At 39.2% G+C, this 18688-nt stretch overlaps 2 protein-coding genes across 2 annotated transcripts; one reads left to right on the forward strand and one right to left on the reverse strand.

Moving 5' to 3' along the window:
* Window positions 1-146: 146 nt before the first annotated feature.
* stk36 (serine/threonine kinase 36 (fused homolog, Drosophila)) lies at window positions 147-10588 on the forward strand. Its single transcript, XM_081367009.1, has 20 exons — window positions 147-657; window positions 1235-1375; window positions 1932-2009; window positions 2360-2490; window positions 3376-3625; window positions 3843-3936; window positions 4111-4277; window positions 4567-4715; window positions 4958-5099; window positions 5203-5322; window positions 5411-5587; window positions 5760-5851; window positions 6090-6153; window positions 6291-6401; window positions 6569-6643; window positions 7464-7581; window positions 7678-7804; window positions 7931-8105; window positions 8205-9572; window positions 9868-10588. The coding sequence occupies exons 1-20, from the start codon at window positions 571-573 to the stop codon at window positions 9985-9987; spliced, it is 3786 nt and encodes a 1261-aa protein (XP_081223135.1). The 5' UTR covers window positions 147-570; the 3' UTR covers window positions 9988-10588.
* On the reverse strand, window positions 1165-17665 carry atf5a (activating transcription factor 5a). Its single transcript, XM_081367010.1, has 5 exons — window positions 17495-17665; window positions 15754-15999; window positions 14226-15438; window positions 13759-13987; window positions 1165-1282 (listed from the first exon to the last, which is right to left on the reverse strand). Exons 2-4 carry the CDS (start codon window positions 15893-15895, stop codon window positions 13801-13803), a joined length of 1542 nt encoding a protein of 513 aa, XP_081223136.1. The 5' UTR covers window positions 15896-15999; window positions 17495-17665; the 3' UTR covers window positions 1165-1282; window positions 13759-13800.
* Window positions 17666-18688: the final 1023 nt, after the last annotated feature.

Raw genomic sequence — 18688 nt, forward strand, 5'->3', positions numbered from 1 at the left:
GTCATGCATTTTTCAAGCAATACAACTATCCAACTAATAAACAAAATATGAATGTACAGTCAAAAATATACTAGTCAAAATAAGTTATTTAAATTTGCAGCAACTTTTATATGGGCTTCTATTTATGAGCCACCACGTTGCTAGGCGCTTTTTGTTTTTGTTCTTCTGGAGAGCAGCGCACGTCAAACTTTCGGAAGTTTATTCTTGATGTATTATGTAACCATATTTCTTTTCAGAGACCATTTTTTGATTACAATTACTTGTACTAGTTATAAAGTCAACATTATTCACGGGAGTATGATAACAGGCGTTGTTTCGCAGTTGCCGTAAGGATTAAATGATAAAGTCCATCTAATAAAAACCGTGCCCTAGCTAACGTTAAGCCTAACGTTAGTTTGTCCGTTTCGCCGAAATCTGTCTTGCTTTCCTTATACTGTTCAGTTGCAAAACAAGCCATGAGGAGAAAACTGCCTAAATGATATGCTCACGTGCGTTGTACTGAGTTTTTACTAGCCCAACGTTACCTGAAAAGTCTCCGGACTCTTCCTCGGGGTCAAGGCTTCATCGCTGATGATGGATCAATATCATATTTTGGAGGTTATCGGGGAAGGGTCATTCGGGCGAGTGTTCAAAGGCCGCAGGAAGTTTAGCGGCCAGGTGAGCACTGCATGTGCACCGCGGTGTCAGAAAATCCTATTTCTTTAACGTTACCCCCTGGAATTGATTTTTAGAGATATTTATACGAGGCCATATATATATATATATATATATATATATATATATATATATATATATATATATATATTCGTACCATATAATAACACAGCATTTCCTATATTTAAGTTAAAACTCAGTCTGAACAGTAGAGAGAGAGAAAGAAAAACAGAATAGTGTTCAGCGCCTTAAAACGTCAGTCGGCCAATCAGAATCAAGCATTCTAGAGTCTCGTGATATAAATGTGAATAATTTGCTGGCCACTTTGTTGGATTATTCAGTTCTGTGTCTACATTACAGCAAATTGTGATATAATCTGAATGTTTTAATAATTGTCGGGGTTAATTGTTTTTTTGTTTTTGTTTTGTTTTTTATCATAAAACGTCATATTAGCCACACAATCAAAAACCCTCACCTCCAAGACATCAAATACAAAGAAAACAACAAATAGAATATAAACAGACTTTATTGAAGACATAATCCCTCTCTGTCTGAGTAACATCAACACTTTTTTTCCTAGGTCGTGGCTCTGAAGTTCATTCCCAAAGTTGGCCGCTCAGAGAAGGACCTGCGCAGTTTGAAAAGAGAGATTGACATCATGAGGGGGCTTAAGCATCCCAACATAGTGCTGCTTTTAGACAGCTTTGAGACAGAGAGGGAGGTATGACTGTCACGACCTATACTCCCAAGTCATGCTATGTTTTCCACTGTTCCTACAGTACAGGGTGGGCCATTTATATGGATACACCGTAATAACATGGGAATGGTTGGTGATATTAAAGTCCTGTTTGTGGCACATTAGTATATGTGAGGGGGCAAACTCCTCAAGATGGGTGGTGACCATGACATATACTAATGTGCCACAAACAGGACTTTAATATCACCAACCATTCCCATGTTATTACGGTGTATCCATATAAATGGCCCACCCTGTATAACCTGGTGCTTCCAGTGTAACGGCTTGTTGAATTAAATATTGCTCCCAGGGTTCACAATTTTAACATTCAAATTTCTAGGTAATAGTTCTCGTTGGCAAAGTGAATGATTAAACGTTAAGATACTGGTGTGGGTACAAAAGCAGTGAACTTGTGACTTTGATCATCCCATAACTTGTGTAAATGAAAAAAGTATCAGTGAGAAGAGTTAAAAAAAAAAAAAAAAAAAACAGAGCTGAATTTGTGTCAGAGGAGTAATTAGAGCATGTATTCCTCTGACAGGTGGTGGTGGTGACAGAGTATGCAGAGGGTGAGCTGTTTCAGATCCTGGAGGATGATGGCAGTTTACCTGAAAATCAGGTACGTCAGTGGTCACACTGTTTTATTGTAACCGCCAACTCAACGTATTAGATAATTAATGTATCGTACTGGTGTATGAAGCTAGAACTATCTAAGACATTTAAATCTTTCTAGACTTTAAAAGCTAATAATATCATCAGTAATGCATATAAGAAATTTAAGTATGTCATACAAATTAGAATAAACATTATATGTAGCCTAAGGTAAATGTATTTTTGGAAAATGTATACAGTTTATCATATAGTTCATCACTTTTATTTCTTTGACTTGATGCTATGCTGGATTTTCTATTGCTTAGACCTCTTAACTGGGACACACTCACCTGCTCACCTGTTATCTTACTTGTGTAGGTGTGTGAAATAGCCTGCCAGCTTGTTTCTGCCCTGTATTATCTGCACTCCCATCGTATTTTGCATCGTGATATGAAACCACAAAACATCCTGCTGGGAAAAGGAGGTGTAGTAAAGCTCTGTGACTTTGGGTCAGTGTTGCCAATTGGTACAAGCACAAAGTTCAAACTACTTTAGAAACTGTATATATATATATATATACACACACAGTCAAACCAAAATTTATTCAGACACCTTCAACATGTCTCACATTATCACAGTTTATTTGCCATAGTTTAGAAAATGGTAAAAAAAAAAATATATATATATATAGAGAGAGAGAGAGACTGTCAGACTGTCTCACAAATGAATTAGGTTGAATAGCTGTCAGTTGTCAGCTGTTAAATTTAAGTACACAATTAGATAATACCAATTTAGGTCAACCAATTACCAAGCAATGCTTAATTTTGCTCATTCTGTGGCATAAAAAGGTCGCATTGGCAATTAAAGAAAAAACACTTTAGCAAAACATGGTCAGGTCAAAGTGTCTGAATAATTTTTGGTCCCAAATCTTTATAAATTTTACTGGTAGTCCACTGTATGAAGAATTTCTGGGTATAATGTCACAGTTTACTTTATTTTGCTATCCTCACATAAATGAACTATAGTGTCCTGCACCCACTAGTAAAAAAATATCAAAAATTATATCTGGTGTATATATATATATATATATATATATATATATATATATATATATATATATATATATATATATATATTCATCTTAATGTGATCTCTAATATTATATTATTAGATATTTAGGGATATTTTATTTTATTTAATCAATCAATCAACAATACTATTGATCAGCATTACCAAACGTGGACGTTTTCCACTAGAAACAAACATTGATGTATTATTTGAATTTAATACTGTGAAGCTGCTTTGATACAACCTGTGTTGTGAAAAGCGCTATATAAATAAACTTGACTTGACTTAATAGCATAATGGTGTCATATTCTCGTGACTCTTCACAGATTTGCTCGTGCCATGAGTGTGTCCACCTTGGTGTTGACCTCTATTAAGGGGACGCCTCTCTACATGTCTCCAGAATTAGTGGAAGAGAAACCTTATGACCACTCAGCTGACCTTTGGTCTCTGGGCTGCATCCTCTATGAGCTCCACACGGGGGCGCCTCCGTTCTACACCAACTCCATCTTTCAGCTGGTGCAGCTCATAGTGAGAGATCCAGTCAAATGGCCAGAGAACATGAGCCAAGACTGCTTGGTACGGAGTAGTTACTTCCCACATGAAAACCTCTGACTCTGACTTTTAAATCGAATTAGTCTGATTTTGATTTAGTGTTTGACACACAGATCGAAAAAAAAGTGTTGCTTTCAAAAAGTGCAAAAAGTCAGTATGCACTGGTTGTGGTAACATTAAATACTACCGAGTTTAAAACCCTTCTTTTCAATTGCTCTTTCTGTGGGTTCTCTTAATTTAGAGTTTTCTGAAGGGGTTGTTGATGAAAGATCCAGAGAAGAGGCTGTCATGGCCTGACCTGCTTCGTCACCCTTTTGTTGCAGATGGAGTTTTAAGTGAGGACTACTTACATTTTTATCATCCTATGAAATGGTATTTTCTTTGAAAAATCTTTTGAAAATATATCTTTTGACAAAATAAAATATATTTAATTACAATAATAATGTATTATAATGAAAATATGTTATTGTTACTAAAAGGGTGCCTTGTGCTGCTCATTGCTTTAACAGTGGTGTCAGATGAGGGTTCGAGCGACCCCCTTACAGTCCCACCCAGCCCAGACCGACAGGCCCTGAAACACCAGCAGGCTGCAGAGAAGACAACAGCACGCAATGGAGAGGGCAAACTACTGCGCAAAGCCAGAGAGCTTCGAGAGAAAGAGAAGACTAACAAACGGGTAAACTCATGCTAGCAACAAAGAAGTTTGTCTTTCTTCGTTTTCTGCGTTACGAGGTTATGAATCTGTCTTTTAGATGTCTTCCTGTCTGGTTTATTTTATTTTTGCTGTAAGATGAACTTTATTTAAATTAAACTAATGCTATTGTTGTTGGTGTGATTTGTGAAAATTCGACTATTTACATTATTATGGAATATGGGGGAAATGTGAATCAGCTGAGAAGGGCTTTCAAAGTATTCATTTCTGTGCAAGTGAAATAATAAAATTGTGTTGGGTGTTGTTTTACTAGGAGATTGCGAGTCAGACACGCTGTAAGACAGTTTCTGCTGGAGGAGCCCCCACCACTGGCCACTCATTGGGCAGCACCTTTTCAGTGTATCAAAATTCATCTCAGCCAGGAACCAATCAGCATCAAGCAAATGACAACAGTGTTACCAGGTAGTATTCCCATCTAGAATTTGAAAACCTGCGGGCCTCAACTTAAAAAAAGGGCAGATTAACAATGATGCTGTGACAGTGAAATTGATGTTTTTGACCAGCGTGAAGGAATGAATATATTATAAATCCAAATGTAGAGAAGTGAAATAGTCGAAAAACCCGTTTAAACCAAGGGTAAAAGATGTGGTGAGGAATCAGATTTTTCAAATATAAATTGTTCCCATGTTCCCTTTTGTTTTTAGGGTTCGCTCAGCTCCACATAAAGGCCAGATCAGTAGAGACTATGAGAGGGAGTTCCCTTCTGTAGAGGTGGGACCCCGGAAAGTTATGAAGCGCCTTGGACATGCGCGGACCAGTCTGGCTTCTGTCAGGATGGACAGTGAGGTTGTTATTTTAATCATTTAAAATTAGATTGTGCATTTAGTTGGAGCACACTACTGATGTCAGATCTGTCACACAAGGTTTTTCCACTAAATCTGTCCTGCAGGAACAAGATATCGACAGTGATTCTGAGTGGCAACAATTGATTGAATTAAGTGATCAGGGCCCTGTGAACACCTCCATCCTTCCGAGGTTAAAAACCAAGCTGCTCTTCGCCAAAAAACAGGTAACGTTCTGTTAAATGTCACAAGTGCAGCTATTTGAAATGGGTAAGTGAGTGATTTAGTGTATTAAAGACTCACTGATCTGTCTAGCTATTGGTCAGGAAAGGTGAAGAGGCCTCCTCAATTCTACAGCCACTAAAGATCCTCAGGAACATTGTTCAGAGCTGTCAGTCCGGGGATGCTGAAACAGTGGGCAAGGAGTTGGAACTGCCTCATCTACTGTTCAACCTGATTGAGGACATCCTGAACATTCCAGATCTAATGCAGGTCAGACACAAAAATGAATATGTATCTTCTATTCATCTGATTATTGTTTTAAACATATATTTTAATAATTTTTTATAAGTTGTTTTAAATGATTTTATTTTAATTTGTAAATGAAAATGTGGATTTCTTCATTAATCACACTTGATTTCTGACTGATTATTATTTGCTAAAGGAATCCCAGGGTGAGATAATATTAGAAGATCTGATGAGTGTTCTCATAATGTACCTGGAAAAGAGCCCGGGCTGGGAGATAAAGGGCAAGAGGTATGGATTTATGAATCGGTTTTAATGTACAGTTACAGTACAGTTTTTTTTTCTCCACTGAAATTGTTTTTACTCTCATTACTTCAGTAAATCTATTGTTCCTTTTTTAAAATGAAAGAATATTTAGTGTTAATTGCAGAACTCTTTGTTAGGCTGTCGTTATCTCTACTGCTGCTGGGCTTTTAGTGAAATTTTAATCTTAGTGTTATTTTATGAAAAATATTTTTTTTCTCATCAGAGCTGAGGATCTCTGTCAGCTATTTATTTCTGTATTTCTCTGTCGTGTCCAGAAGCATTCAGCGGTAAGTGCCTCTATATGAACGATTTTCTCCCTAGTTTGTGTCAAATGCAATTTTAATCTGAAAAAACGAAGTGCAAAAATCGTAGGATGTCTGGTTTCATTTGCATTACGCTTGTGATTTTGTGGTCTCTCCTACAGCTTTTGGCAACAGCAGTCTTAACCTTGTTCACTCACCGTGGTATAGCTGTGAATGTTGGTATAGAAAGGCTTACAAGCTTTTTAGGGAATATTTTGACTGACACGGCAGAGGTATAGTTCCATTATTTAAACTGTGAATAAGGGTTAACTCTGTTTGGAGTAATTAATGTCATTGATGTGATGAAATCCAGTGTAGTCATTCCCCACTCTTTCTTTCGCTCTTTCTTTTCCTCTCCCCCTCCCACCATCTGTCTGCTCTCTCTTTTTCTTTCGCATAGGCACATAACCCTTTACCTGCAGGTTGGGGCATGTGTGACGGCCTTCTGTCACTGATTCTCCACAGACTGTCCGAGGTAATTCCTCTCACATTAATTCCCCTAAAATCTGTGCTGTGTTAATTAGAGATTGACCAATAATCGGTTTGACTGAATAATTGGTTTTCAATTGTTTAATATTGGATCTACAATTAATAACACCATTTGAAGTCTCTTAGGAGCAGCACCCAATAATGGTATTTACAGATAAAGAAGCTAATGGATTACTTAACTTTTTTTATATACACATATTATATAATATTACATAAATATAACGGAATGTGATTTCCATTGATAAGTACTAGCTAATATCGCATATTGTCCTATTTGTTATTGTTGTAATGTAATGATCATTGAATTATTATTAGTTATTTAGTTAAGCCAGAAATAAATCAACAATTAAACCAGTTTGGCATATTGTTCATGGGACACTTAAACATCTGTATCTCTAAAAAAAATTACCATTGGTCATATGTGTTAATGTCTTAATGATATACAAGTAGGGACACATTTTTTCTTCCATATTGTGACATGCATCTGAAAAATGTAGGGAGGGGACTTGGTTCTTTCCATCGATTGTTTATTTTGAGATGTGGGCATTGTACTTGAAAATGAAAGCGAGTTTACTGTCGATTGCGGAGGGGCATATGTTTCCACAAAGAAGTCGCTTCACCAGAAAATCCAGTTATGAGATTTTGATTAAAAGTTACAAGGTTGAAATTAAAAAAGAAAAATGGAACGCATGCTCAGAATCATGATCAATAATATGAATTTACAAAATAGATACATTTTAGGGTGAAAAAGGTGAATTTTCTGGATAAAGAAATAAAATGATTTATTTTTCCTTCACTGATGAAAGTGTGAAAGCAGCTCACTGCTCGACTTTCAGGACTCAGAGCTTTGGCCCTGTTTGTGGGCTAAAGTGAACACCACACTGGAAAACACAACATCCCAGAGATGCCATTTCTCTCCTAATGGTACTGAACACCAAGAGAACATTCACTTATTTATATATTGTAGCTTCGATATACCAGTAATTTAATAACATACATTTGCCTCTGTTTTTCTCACAGGTCTGTATGTGTTCCTCTCTCTCGCTTTATTGGTTTTCTCCAGCAATCCATACAACTGTGTGGCTCTCCTGTCAGATAACTCCACAAACTGCTCTTCTGCCCTCAGCCACCTTCTCACCACCAGTTGGTGAGCATCAAACATCACCTTAAAGCCTTACTATGGTGTCAAACAGTTTCTTTTTTTAATATTAGTGCTCATTTGAAGTGAATCTCTCAGTAGTTTACAGTATATTTCTCATTTTATACCTCACAGCAGCGCTGCATTGCTTGAGCACGGTCTATTCTGGGGTGACTCAGAAATAAACAGCATATCAGTGATGAGCTGTCATCTTCTCTGCATCCCCTTCTCTTTGGAGTTATCCTTAGAAACATTTCTGTCAGTTCTCCGATCGTATCAAAGCGCAAATATTGTGGCCGGTCTAGTGCAGGTATGGTTTAAAAAATACTCCAGTATTTTCAGTATGTTCAATGTCGGAAATGTAATTTTTGTATTTCTTATTTTTCTGCTGACTTGTCGTCTTGTTCAGATGATTCAAACTCTTCCCGTTGCCCTGGTGGAGCTTCCGCTGTGTCTTCTAAATCGTCTACTGCTATCTGACCCACAGCACACCGCTCCATGCCTTATCACTGCAGCCCAGGCCTCCGCTTTCCTCCCTCACTGCACAGAAAGCCCAAACAATGGAGCAGACCACACTCAGTATCAACTTAACCACTTCGGGAATGGTGTGGAGCAATTTAAGAGCAATAGAATTGCAAAGAAAACCAAGATGGATCAAATCAAAGGTGACATCAAATCGAAGAAGAGGTTACAGCGGCTCAAAGGCTATGTAGATGCATCTAAGGAAAAAAATGATTCCCTAAAGGCTCAACACCAGCCATCCAAAAGCAAGACTGAAAAGTTCAGGGAGGTGCAGCCAAAAACCAAAATATATCCGCAGAAGACCATGGAACATCTACGAGAGAAAATCGAGCAGCAGAGCGCTTGTATACAGGAGCTCATGGACAGTTTGGAGATCCATGGCAGTTCTGCAGGACGTCCCCAAGATCTCTCAGCTCAGCAAGGGTGCAGCATCAGCTGGCTTATGGACAGTCTGGAGGAGTTAAGGAGAAGTGGCGATCACCCCAAGGTCTCCACGGCTAAAATTCGATCCTCACCAGAAGAGGTCAGAACAGCAAGTTCTCTGTTGGCTGTGCTGCTACAAAGCGAAGTTCTCTGTGGGTGTGCAGTGGAACTTCTTATCCTTCTCTCCCGGCTAACACTTCATCTCACCCATCAATCTCCCTTCTTTGTTCCCGTCAAAATCACCCAACTGCGGCTTGCATTGCGCCACCGAGATGATGGAATCCGAGCCGCATGCTGTGGCTTGCTGGGCCACCTGGGCTCAGCTGTCCGGCAGGTCATCAATGAATCAAAGTTTGACCTGTTCCTGGACCTGTTAGGTTGCCTGTGCGATCCTGCTTCATCCGTTCGTAGGACGGCCTGCAAGGCGGTGGGAAACTGGCTAAGTGTAACGGGAAGAACCCATCTAAATATTTCCAGTAAAGGTTTCAAGAATACAACTGACATAAATGCCTTGTCGGCACAAGACAAATCGAGGGGGACACCAGCAAGTGAAGGCGTCAGACATAGTGAGGAAGACGTATGGATGGAGCTCGCCATAGGAGCCGCCCCTCCCCTCGTGTCACTGCTGTCAGATGCTGATAATGTCATTCGACAGCACTGCTGTGGGGCCTTGGGTAACCTGGCTGCTTTCAGCGGAGGGGATGGAGCACTTCTCAATGTAGATGCTCCAGGCTTGATTCTCCAAACTGCCTGTAATGATTCCCATCATGCAGTGCGACGGGCAGCTGTGGCCACTCTGCGTGTGTTTAGCCAACAAAACACATTGCTACAGGTAAGAGCAGTGTGATAAGAGCAGCTTTCACTTACATATTTAGATGTTTTCTATACCCTCCAATATAATTAAGAGAGTCATGGGATTCATTGCACTCCTGTATAGTCAGACAAAGAGTGCAGTTCTTGTTGAATTGTTTTTAAACACTGATGCAAAATTAATATAGAGCTGCTTGTGTGCTGTATTGCATCATTTTGACAATTGTGCAAAAAAAAAAAATTGAAAGACAGACAAAGCTGGTTGGGGGAAAAAATCCTTACTGTCATTTTCACATTTTCTCCTTCCCTTCCTCAAGGCTCTGAGGTCTCTAGATGCAGGAAGAAAACTCTGTCGCACATCCCAAAGCTCTTTATTTCAGAGGGATTATCAATGGCTTGTCAGCAAGTTGGACGGGTCAGTTGAAGGAAAAACATAAATGTCAGCCTCATAGTTTGTGTGTATGAGAGAGGATGTAATCTCACATTATCTAAAAATGGGTTGCTGGCTGGTTCTGTGACTGGGAAAGCTTTCTTTTTGTCTGTATTTATTTGATCTGTGATCAAAAGATTTTGACTGAATTTGAATCTGTTATGTATTTTGAGAAAATGGCAGTGACTCAGAAACACCCTCAAAATAACGTTGTCTTACATTTAAAAGTGCATTTAGATGTATTTCAAATATAAGGTTGTTTTATTCAGCAAATGTTTGTCTTTTTGATTCACATACGTTATATTTAAAAAGGTTGCGATGAGTGTTTGGTCTTTTTTTCTGTTTATAGTAACAAAACTTCTCTTGCATTTTTATGATGTAACTAATTTGCCAGCCTTACTTGTATTTATTATTTCAAACTGTTTTATATAAATTTACCTCAGCTCAAATAGTTAATTGTCTGTATATCGAAAAATCCGAAATATATTTCGGTCTATCGAAAGGCTATCCAAAAAGGATTTATTGTTATGATGTAAATGTAATCTGTACGTGGGAAATACTGTGAAATCCTTTTAGTCAACTTAATGAATAAATCGATAGAATTTCTTAAAATTGTGTCTGTCTCGTCTGTTTTATGTGTGATTTTTAGTCTAGTTTTTTGTTTGTTTGTCTTCACTGGATAGGCTATATCGTCTCATCATATCAAAATTTGTTTTGTTTTTAAGATGGCTATTTTACCGGAGATTTATTATCTGAGACGACTTGAAACTCTTCGTACGTGTTTGCCACAAGAAAAGCCTTTTGACTCTTAAAAAACTTTTAATTAACGTTGTTTTTTATGAAGAATGATTTTATCTGAATTATAAAAAAAAAATCTGAATTCCAGTCATTTCCAGTATCCTGACCATACAAAAGTAACTTACCAGTGAAACATCAGGCTGTTTGACGCGTGAGACAGACTAAACGAGCACGAGAGTAAAATAATAAATAGCGGGCAGATTTGTTTTGATTATTAAAAAACGATATAAGAACACTTAAAAAACGTGAGATAGCCTTGTTACAATGCGTAGTAGCCTACATTTTCAAAGAAAAAGGGAACCGGGATTGTAGTGTGTGAATAAATTTAATTAGGCTATTTTTTATATTGTGTGATTATTTAAATGCTCTAATAAATGACACTCACTATTTTTTTCCAACACTCGTGCACATATTTAATGTTTAGGCTACTTTAATTTTGTAGGCTATAGCTATCGGATGGTGATATGTTACCGCCTCAGTGTGAAAACAACAAACATGAAAACTAAATTCAAATACTGTTGGGTTCAACGGTATTTTATTTGGAGAAATATTGAACAATAAACAAGACTGATCGGTGTTCAGAAACGATAAATTATCTGTGAACCGTAACCGTTAAAACGGATATTAGCCTACAAAAATATGAATGAAATGCGCTACACAGAAATAAGACTTTTGACGGGACGAAAAAATATGATTTTCCCCCTATTTTCTTCTCTTTGTACATTTGGTTCTGTCGGGGTTTTATAACAATAATTATTAAATGAAAAAAAAACTGGATGTTTAGGACTTTCGGGATACAAAAGGCAGTGTGGTTAATAATAAAAAAGTATATATTTAGACATCCTACGTTGCTATTAGAATTGTACTAGGCTATTCTTTTTAATCCTTCCTCTCTCTCTCTCTCTCTCTCTCTCTCACACACACACACACACACACACACACGTAACTGACACTGAGGTTTTTTTTTTTTATGTCATTTCAGTTTCTTTTTCCTCCACATCGTGCATTAGTGAGGATATGGGAATAGCTCTGCTCCATTTGGCTTGCAGAGCTGTAAACAAATTTCCGGCCAAACAAGGGATAAACTCAGTTTATCCGTTAAACGCAAGGTCTACATATTAAGCCCTAGAAATCTCGTATGAAGCCATCATCGCCAACATGCAAAGTTGCTGACATAAATCACTTTATTTGAATTCAATGGAATAACAGGAAACACAAAGAATTAATCGGAGACGATACATCGAAATGCCTGGTACAAAATGACTAGTCTTAGTATTATAGCTGGTGTAAACTCTTGGAAATCTTGTGCCTTAATTTTGGGTTGTAAAAAAAAAATCTCAACTTCACAAAATGACCGTATAACACAGCGCATTATTAGCTATATTTCATAAACATGATTGTATACCGCCAAGGAAAGCATATTTCGATATGCTATGCTCTCTCAGTATCTAGGTTGCTTATTTAGAGGAATTAAACGATATTTGTAATATTGCTATGTAGTATTAAGGTACACACACGACACTTCGGTAAAAATGCCCTCAAAGGAATAAATAGGAAGAATAAAGAGTAACTAATCAAAGCCTGATTTGCAGTTGATTTCTTTGTTATTGTTGTAATTGTGATAAATGCATGTCTCCTATTTGAGCAAGTAGAAAATCAGTCACTAGACAGGTTTACCAGAATAAACTCCTGAAATTGACTAAATTGTAAACATGAAAATCATAACATTTGTCAAGGATTGTGCATGATCGCAATTGCAAAAAAATCATAACTTGAGTCATTTACATTGTTGATGAAATATTGCTAAGACGCTGGGAAGTCTGCAATTCTAAAGCCACCACAATCATTTCAGTGATTATAAAAAAAAAAGCTGTATCACTACAAAGATTGTACTTTCTGTCCCCCAACACACACTTGTACATTAGAGCAAACAAGCTATATAAAATCACAAACCCTGATTGTAGTCGCAATAACAGCAGAGACACTGGGCCAAACAGTAGTTTGTGAATCAAATGCAACTCATTCATCTCTAATGAAATGTGTTAGCCAAGAGAATATAAAATTGGGCTTCTTAAGCAAGAAAGACTTTTGCAGTAACATGTCATTCAGATGAAAGAAAAACAAACATTTTTTGTAAAGAGCCATGAAATCTTCTGCATGCAAGATTCGAAATACAAGAAATCAACACACATAACATTATTAGGCAGTGCCATATCTTCAGCAGTTACAAACTGACATACCTCCATGACTTTGGACATAAATCGTATATACCTGAGCTGCAGGACTAATCTAAAATTGGGAATTCAAAAACACATCTTCAGGTTCTTTATTCCTGAGGGAAATTCGTTTTGAGAAGTGCTTCCCCTGAAACTCAATATATAAGAAACAGATTGCTTTTAATATCAGTGCTTATTCCTTATTTAATATACGGAAGGAAAAAAAAAGGAAGTACCAATGTTGTACTAATTGTAGGCTACATCATTAGTATTAGTACCATAAATGTTGAAACTGCTAATAAATAAATTTTACAAAAAAAATCAAACAAAAAAACTAAGATCAATGCAGGTCATATGCAGAACTTGTGATATTACCTTACAGCCTTTTCTAAATAAATGAAGATGCGTTCAAGTCTATCTTGCCTTATTCGGTGTTTATTTCTGTCAATCGTAAATGCTCTGTTGTTAAAGCTTATTCATGAAACCGAGAGGACGAGTCGTCTAGCCACTCTTGAGAAAAGCAAGAGAAAAGAAAAAACGGCTGTCGTTACAGTCAAAGACATAATCACAGTGCATATTAACTGATTTGGAGTTATTTCTGAGAAAGTGGATGTCTGTGCTGCAGCTGTTGATGGACTTTGTCAGTTTGTAACGAAAATTAAATGATTGAGTAACGTGCAATAGTACAACCTCCACCACATCCTAAAAACATTCAGTCAGAAAACATTCCAACTCAAATCTCCATTGCCTATCAGACTGCTTACAATTCTACTTGCAGGACCATCGTCAGGTGGTCGAGCTTTTGGTCAGGCGCTGGTTTCCTGTTTGAGGCGTTGGCTGCGGGCCTTGTACACCTCAATCAGGAGGTCTTTCACGTACTGGATCTCCCGTTCCACCGATTCTGCTTTGTCCCGTAGCTCACGGTTTCTCCCCTCCAGACCGTGAAGCTGTTCCTCCAACGTGTCCAACTCCGCTCGCTTCCTTTGACGATACCTGTTCAAAACAATGAATACAGAGGAAAGTCAGAAATTGTCAAACCTTTCCTGTTTACTTACGTTTTTAAATCCCACAAGCAGCTACATTGTAATGCTCACAGGCATTGTAGTCTGAAGCATAATACAATTCTCTGTTAAGGATTTTGTACTTTCACAACTAAGTGTCACTTCAAAAAGCCACCAACTTTTCTATATTCGCTCATGTAGAAACATCATTACGACTCAAAATACTATACCTGTGAGCTGCAGTCTTGTTCTGGTCTCTCTTCTTCTGTTTGCGTTGACCGTGGTTCCCTTCAATTAGTGGCTCCTCAAGGTCTGGTTTCACAATGCAGGGGTCGTCTTTCAGCACACAGACTCCTCTGGCACACGGGGACACCATTTCAGGTCCGTGGCGGTCACCGCTCAGGCAGTCGGGGCCTTGGGCTTCGAGAAAGCTGCAGTGGAAGTTATGTTGCCGGTGAATCTCTACGCTCTCCGCCTTTACTGGGTCATTGATGGCCCCAAGAAAGCTGTGGTAGGCCTCTTCTTGGGATGTACTTTGGAGGAAAGAGCTTTCATTGGGTTCGGACTTCCAGGGGATGTCGGCCTTCTCGTCGCTAGCACCATTCTTCGCTTCGCCCATCATCTCCATTTCTGCGCTTCCTCCTATGCCGCTTAAATTGACTTCTCTGACACCATACATCATCATTTCGTCTTTCTTGTGGGGAATTTGAATGGGTCCGCTAAAGTTGTACCCGCCGCCGGCGGCCTTGCTCGCACTGCCGGCCTCTTCCGTGTAGCGGCAGTTCTTCTCTTCTTTGGGTAAAATGGCGCACCTCCTGATCTCCACTGCACTGCCTAGGCAGTAGCCTTTGCCTACCACCCGTTCATCTTCAGCACAGCTGTAGCTCCCACCAGGCGCAACAGCTGAGTTACCTGAGGAATTTCCTTTGGAACTCCAGATGCTACTCTCGTAACTGTCACCCACCCTCACCCCATCGGGAACTCTCTTGCGGCTGCAGACGTTGCTGTTGGGGCGGCTGCAACTGTAAGGGGCATGTCTAGGAATCTTGGTACGGCCAATGGGACCCCCACAAAAGCTCAGCAAGTCAAGTTCCCCAGTTGCCAGGGTAACAAGTAGAGGGCTGGATTCGGATTGGTTGGAAGTAGAATATGATGCGTAGGGCAACTGGTAATACGACGGTGGACCAACTGCCGTTGGACCCTTGTCGCATTTGCCCAGTTTGGAGGCTTTTTCTGGGAGTGGGTCAGACAGGAAGTAATCCTCCAGCTGAGCAAGCTCCTCTTGCAGCAGAGAGGTCATGACCTCCAAATCTGAGGGCACCTGGATGTCATGCTGGAGGGGCGAGGGGGGAAGGGATGCATTGGGGGAGGGAGAGGAGTGAGGGGTTGGGAGGTAAGAGGAGAAATCTACTTCTTCCGTCATCCAGTCACTAAGACCATCACCTATGGGGAAAACAGAGTATTACATGTTAATCATTGGCCTAGAGATCCAATGTAGCACAATTATTTAAACCAAATGAACAACTATACCGGTAGTATTTTAACAACCCGTTAAAAAAAAAAATCTAATTACATCTCAATGCGCTTACTAAATCCAAAATGTGAAAAGCAGCATTAAACTAGCACGTCATCCACAAATAATATAAAATAGATCCACGTTGGTAGTTTTACTCACTGTTCAAGGAGAACGAAATGTGCTGCAGTGCGGTGCCCACCTGAAACTGGGAAAAATAAAAAACTGTATTCACTGCAACTCACCAATTAAGTGCTGTTTCTCCTCTGGCCCCTCCCCTCTGCGCCCCTCCGATTGGCTGTGGTTAGCCTGTGGGTGAGAGAGAGTGAGGGGGTCTGCCGGGCAGACGAGTAGAGTCTTCCAAATAGGTGCTGACATTGTCATCATCCTGTCCGTTGATCCTACGATTCAAATGTCCGAGCTTACAGTGCACGATAGTGAAGTTTGAGAGTTGAGCCACAGAAAACAGGGCTGGGTGAGCATTATGAAACCTAAAAAAAAGGGAAAATTTGATGAGGGACAGCGTGTTAAAACGCATTGTCTATGGAGGTTTCGGTCTATCTGGTATTGAGAAGACACTATCACACCAACATGATTCTTTGCTAAAGTAGGATGGAGGAGAAAAAAAAAATCATTATGTCCTAGTTGGTGGGACTTTCCATTCTAAACTTATCCTGCCTCTTCTAAAATATCTTAAAATATCTCCAACTGACCATGAATTCATTCATATTTTTAGGTTGATAACAATGAGAGATACAGTACACACTGAGTAAAACAACCATAACCCCCCAATATTCCTAAAGCATCAGCTAAGACACACTGGTGATTAGCGAGGGACCAATTTAGAAAACTACCACTCTTCCATCCATCAAAGTCCCTTGTGCTCACTTAGGGGAGCTCTACTGAGATCCCAGAGAAGCAGGCGAATGCTCTACTTGTGGGAAATTTATTAGCAGCCTAAATATACAACACACACACAAATGTAAAACTTCTTCAGATCATATTTTGGATCATGCCAATAATAAATCACAATATCAAGTATAAATCTTTTTTTATTTATATATGTGTAGTGCTTATTTCTATCTTTTGTTTGTGTGATGCAACTAGTACCTCCAGACGCCCCAATAACCTTTGCACCTACACTGAAGTCCAGTTTGTTTACAGTCTAAGGTCAGACACAGGACAACATTTAATGCTGACAGAATCATTAGAGACAACTCTGAATGCAACGGCAAACAGCAAAAACAAAGCCTTTTCTTTTGCAATCAAGTATTTAAAAAACCTAATTCTTTCTAGCAGTATGGTAGATGCATACGATGCACACTCCTCTGAACTGGATGTCTGAACTTGGCCAGCACGTGGGTTACAATCTATGACGTAATGCGAAACCAAATACAGCAAATCTTCGTGAAAGCTTTGAAAACGACTCATGCTTTTTCTCAAAGGCAATTTCTAAGAAAAGCAAAACAACATCCGCTGCATGCAACATGAAACTATACAATAATGTGGCAGATATGGATGACGCAAATGGACAAAAGAACAACTTTTGCTAAGACATAATGACAGGGAACCTGTGTAGCCCTGAGAACTATTGTTTAAGAAATCAGGTAATGTATCTGTGTAATAGTAATAATCACTCTATAAAACCCACAGACAAGATGCTCAACAAACAAGTATCACTTCAAAGTGCATAAAATAATGGATTGTGTCTCAAAATAAATTCAGCATGTGAACATGCTAATTAAATAGGTCAAAATGATTATTGTGTGATCATTCCTAAAGTTGCAAACCTGTGTAGCAACGATTAAAAGAGCTAAAGCGAGTTTCTGAAACTTTTCTAATAAGACAATCGCCTGAAGCGCTGTTACAAGTGTGACAACACGTTTAACAACAGTTAAACAAAAGCAATACACCCAAAAAGTGCAAGCCAAGAGACAAAACAACAAATGTCAGACAAAAAGCAGTAAAGTAATAAGTTGTACTTACTCCATTCTTGCTTAAATGTTGTGGGTTTGGGGTGCGTTGCAAGTGCAAAGCACGGCGTTTCTTTAGGATCGAAGACTCTACTAAATTAAAAAGCCATGTCTCCTCCGGAGTGTCTAGGACTGAAGTGCTGTTGGTCTTGCTTTGTTGTGATGGAGTTGATGACTGAGAATCGGCTAATTGAGTCAATGCATCAGGTCACCCACACCTAGCAACCAGCTGCGTCACGCGGTCGGTCAGCCCCCAGTGCTATAGATTCCTCCGCCCTATGGATGTATTGGTCGAGATAAATTTCACACTTCGGGCCGGTGAAAACGCCCACAAGATCTAGGACTCACTTTCTCAACAACTTCCGAGAAAACACAAAATCCCGTTGGCCTGTCCTCAACTTGAACACACTAACGTTACGGTTTTAAAGCTCTGAGAGAAGAATGTGTGATGAAAGCGGCTGTTCACTGGAGTTTGGATGATTATCATACAGTTGCAGTATCTGGTTATGCATGAAAAATTCATATCATACCACGCATAACATACACTGCCGTTCAAATATGTATTGTTTCACGGGGACTACTTGATTTCTTCTAGCGAGGAAGAACACTTTCTGCTACCCAGGAGATACGTGGCTGTTGTTGCAGCTTAGTTGCATCAGCGCTTCAAGCTGCAAGCAGATTCGCTGGACGGACTGATCCAGTCGCGCTGCGATTGGCTGGAGAGGAACTGTTGTCTTCCCTTATTGGCTGCCGCTAGAGAGACGTTGCTTCCCAATGGTCTTCGGTTTTCCACTCTCCGTGCACATGTTTCACGTAAACATCCCGAGAGCAAATTCTGAAAGTGGTTAAACTTTCATGTCGCGGAAGGGCAGTTTACGGAACTTTACTGACAAAACATTGTAACATTCGTTGTGGCATTTGCTGATACGCGTTTTGGACGGTTCCCACGTGACTAACGCTGTATTTAGCGGTTCAGTTGAGTTGTAGCCTACTAAGTTCTGTAAATTTCCGATTTTTATTTTCATTTCAACTGTAGGGTGATTACATTTTGTAATCTACATGTTGACTGACTTGGTGTGTGGACAATTCGCGCAAATAGGCTTCAATAGTTCAGGTTTATTATTATTGTATGTATTTATAAAGCTGATAGCTTACGTGTTTACATGGTCCCTTAATTAACTGACATCGTAGTTACTCTGAAGAGATT

This window comes from Scardinius erythrophthalmus (assembly GCF_964197995.2).
Source record: "Scardinius erythrophthalmus genome assembly, chromosome: 5".
In the NCBI taxonomy this organism is placed as follows: domain Eukaryota; kingdom Metazoa; phylum Chordata; class Actinopteri; order Cypriniformes; family Leuciscidae; genus Scardinius; species Scardinius erythrophthalmus.

What these genes read in the sequence shown, in the direction of transcription:
- stk36 (XM_081367009.1), top strand. Translation starts at nt 571, where the DNA reads ATGATGGATCAATATCATATTTTGGAGGTTATCGGGGAAGGGTCATTC. An exon ending in ACATGAGCCAAGACTGCTTG is followed by an intron (nt 3,626 to 3,842) that starts GTACGGAGTAGT and finishes CTCTTAATTTAG; the next exon opens with AGTTTTCTGAAGGGGTTGTT. An exon ending in TTCTCCACAGACTGTCCGAG is followed by an intron (nt 6,644 to 7,463) that starts GTAATTCCTCTC and finishes CACTGATGAAAG; the next exon opens with TGTGAAAGCAGCTCACTGCT.
- atf5a (XM_081367010.1), bottom strand. Translation starts at nt 15,895, where the DNA reads ATGATGACAATGTCAGCACCTATTTGGAAGACTCTACTCGTCTGCCCG. An exon ending in GGAGAAACAGCACTTAATTG is followed by an intron (nt 15,439 to 15,753) that starts GTGAGTTGCAGT and finishes TTTTCCCCATAG; the next exon opens with GTGATGGTCTTAGTGACTGG. An exon ending in AACAAGACTGCAGCTCACAG is followed by an intron (nt 13,988 to 14,225) that starts GTATAGTATTTT and finishes TGTTTTGAACAG; the next exon opens with GTATCGTCAAAGGAAGCGAG.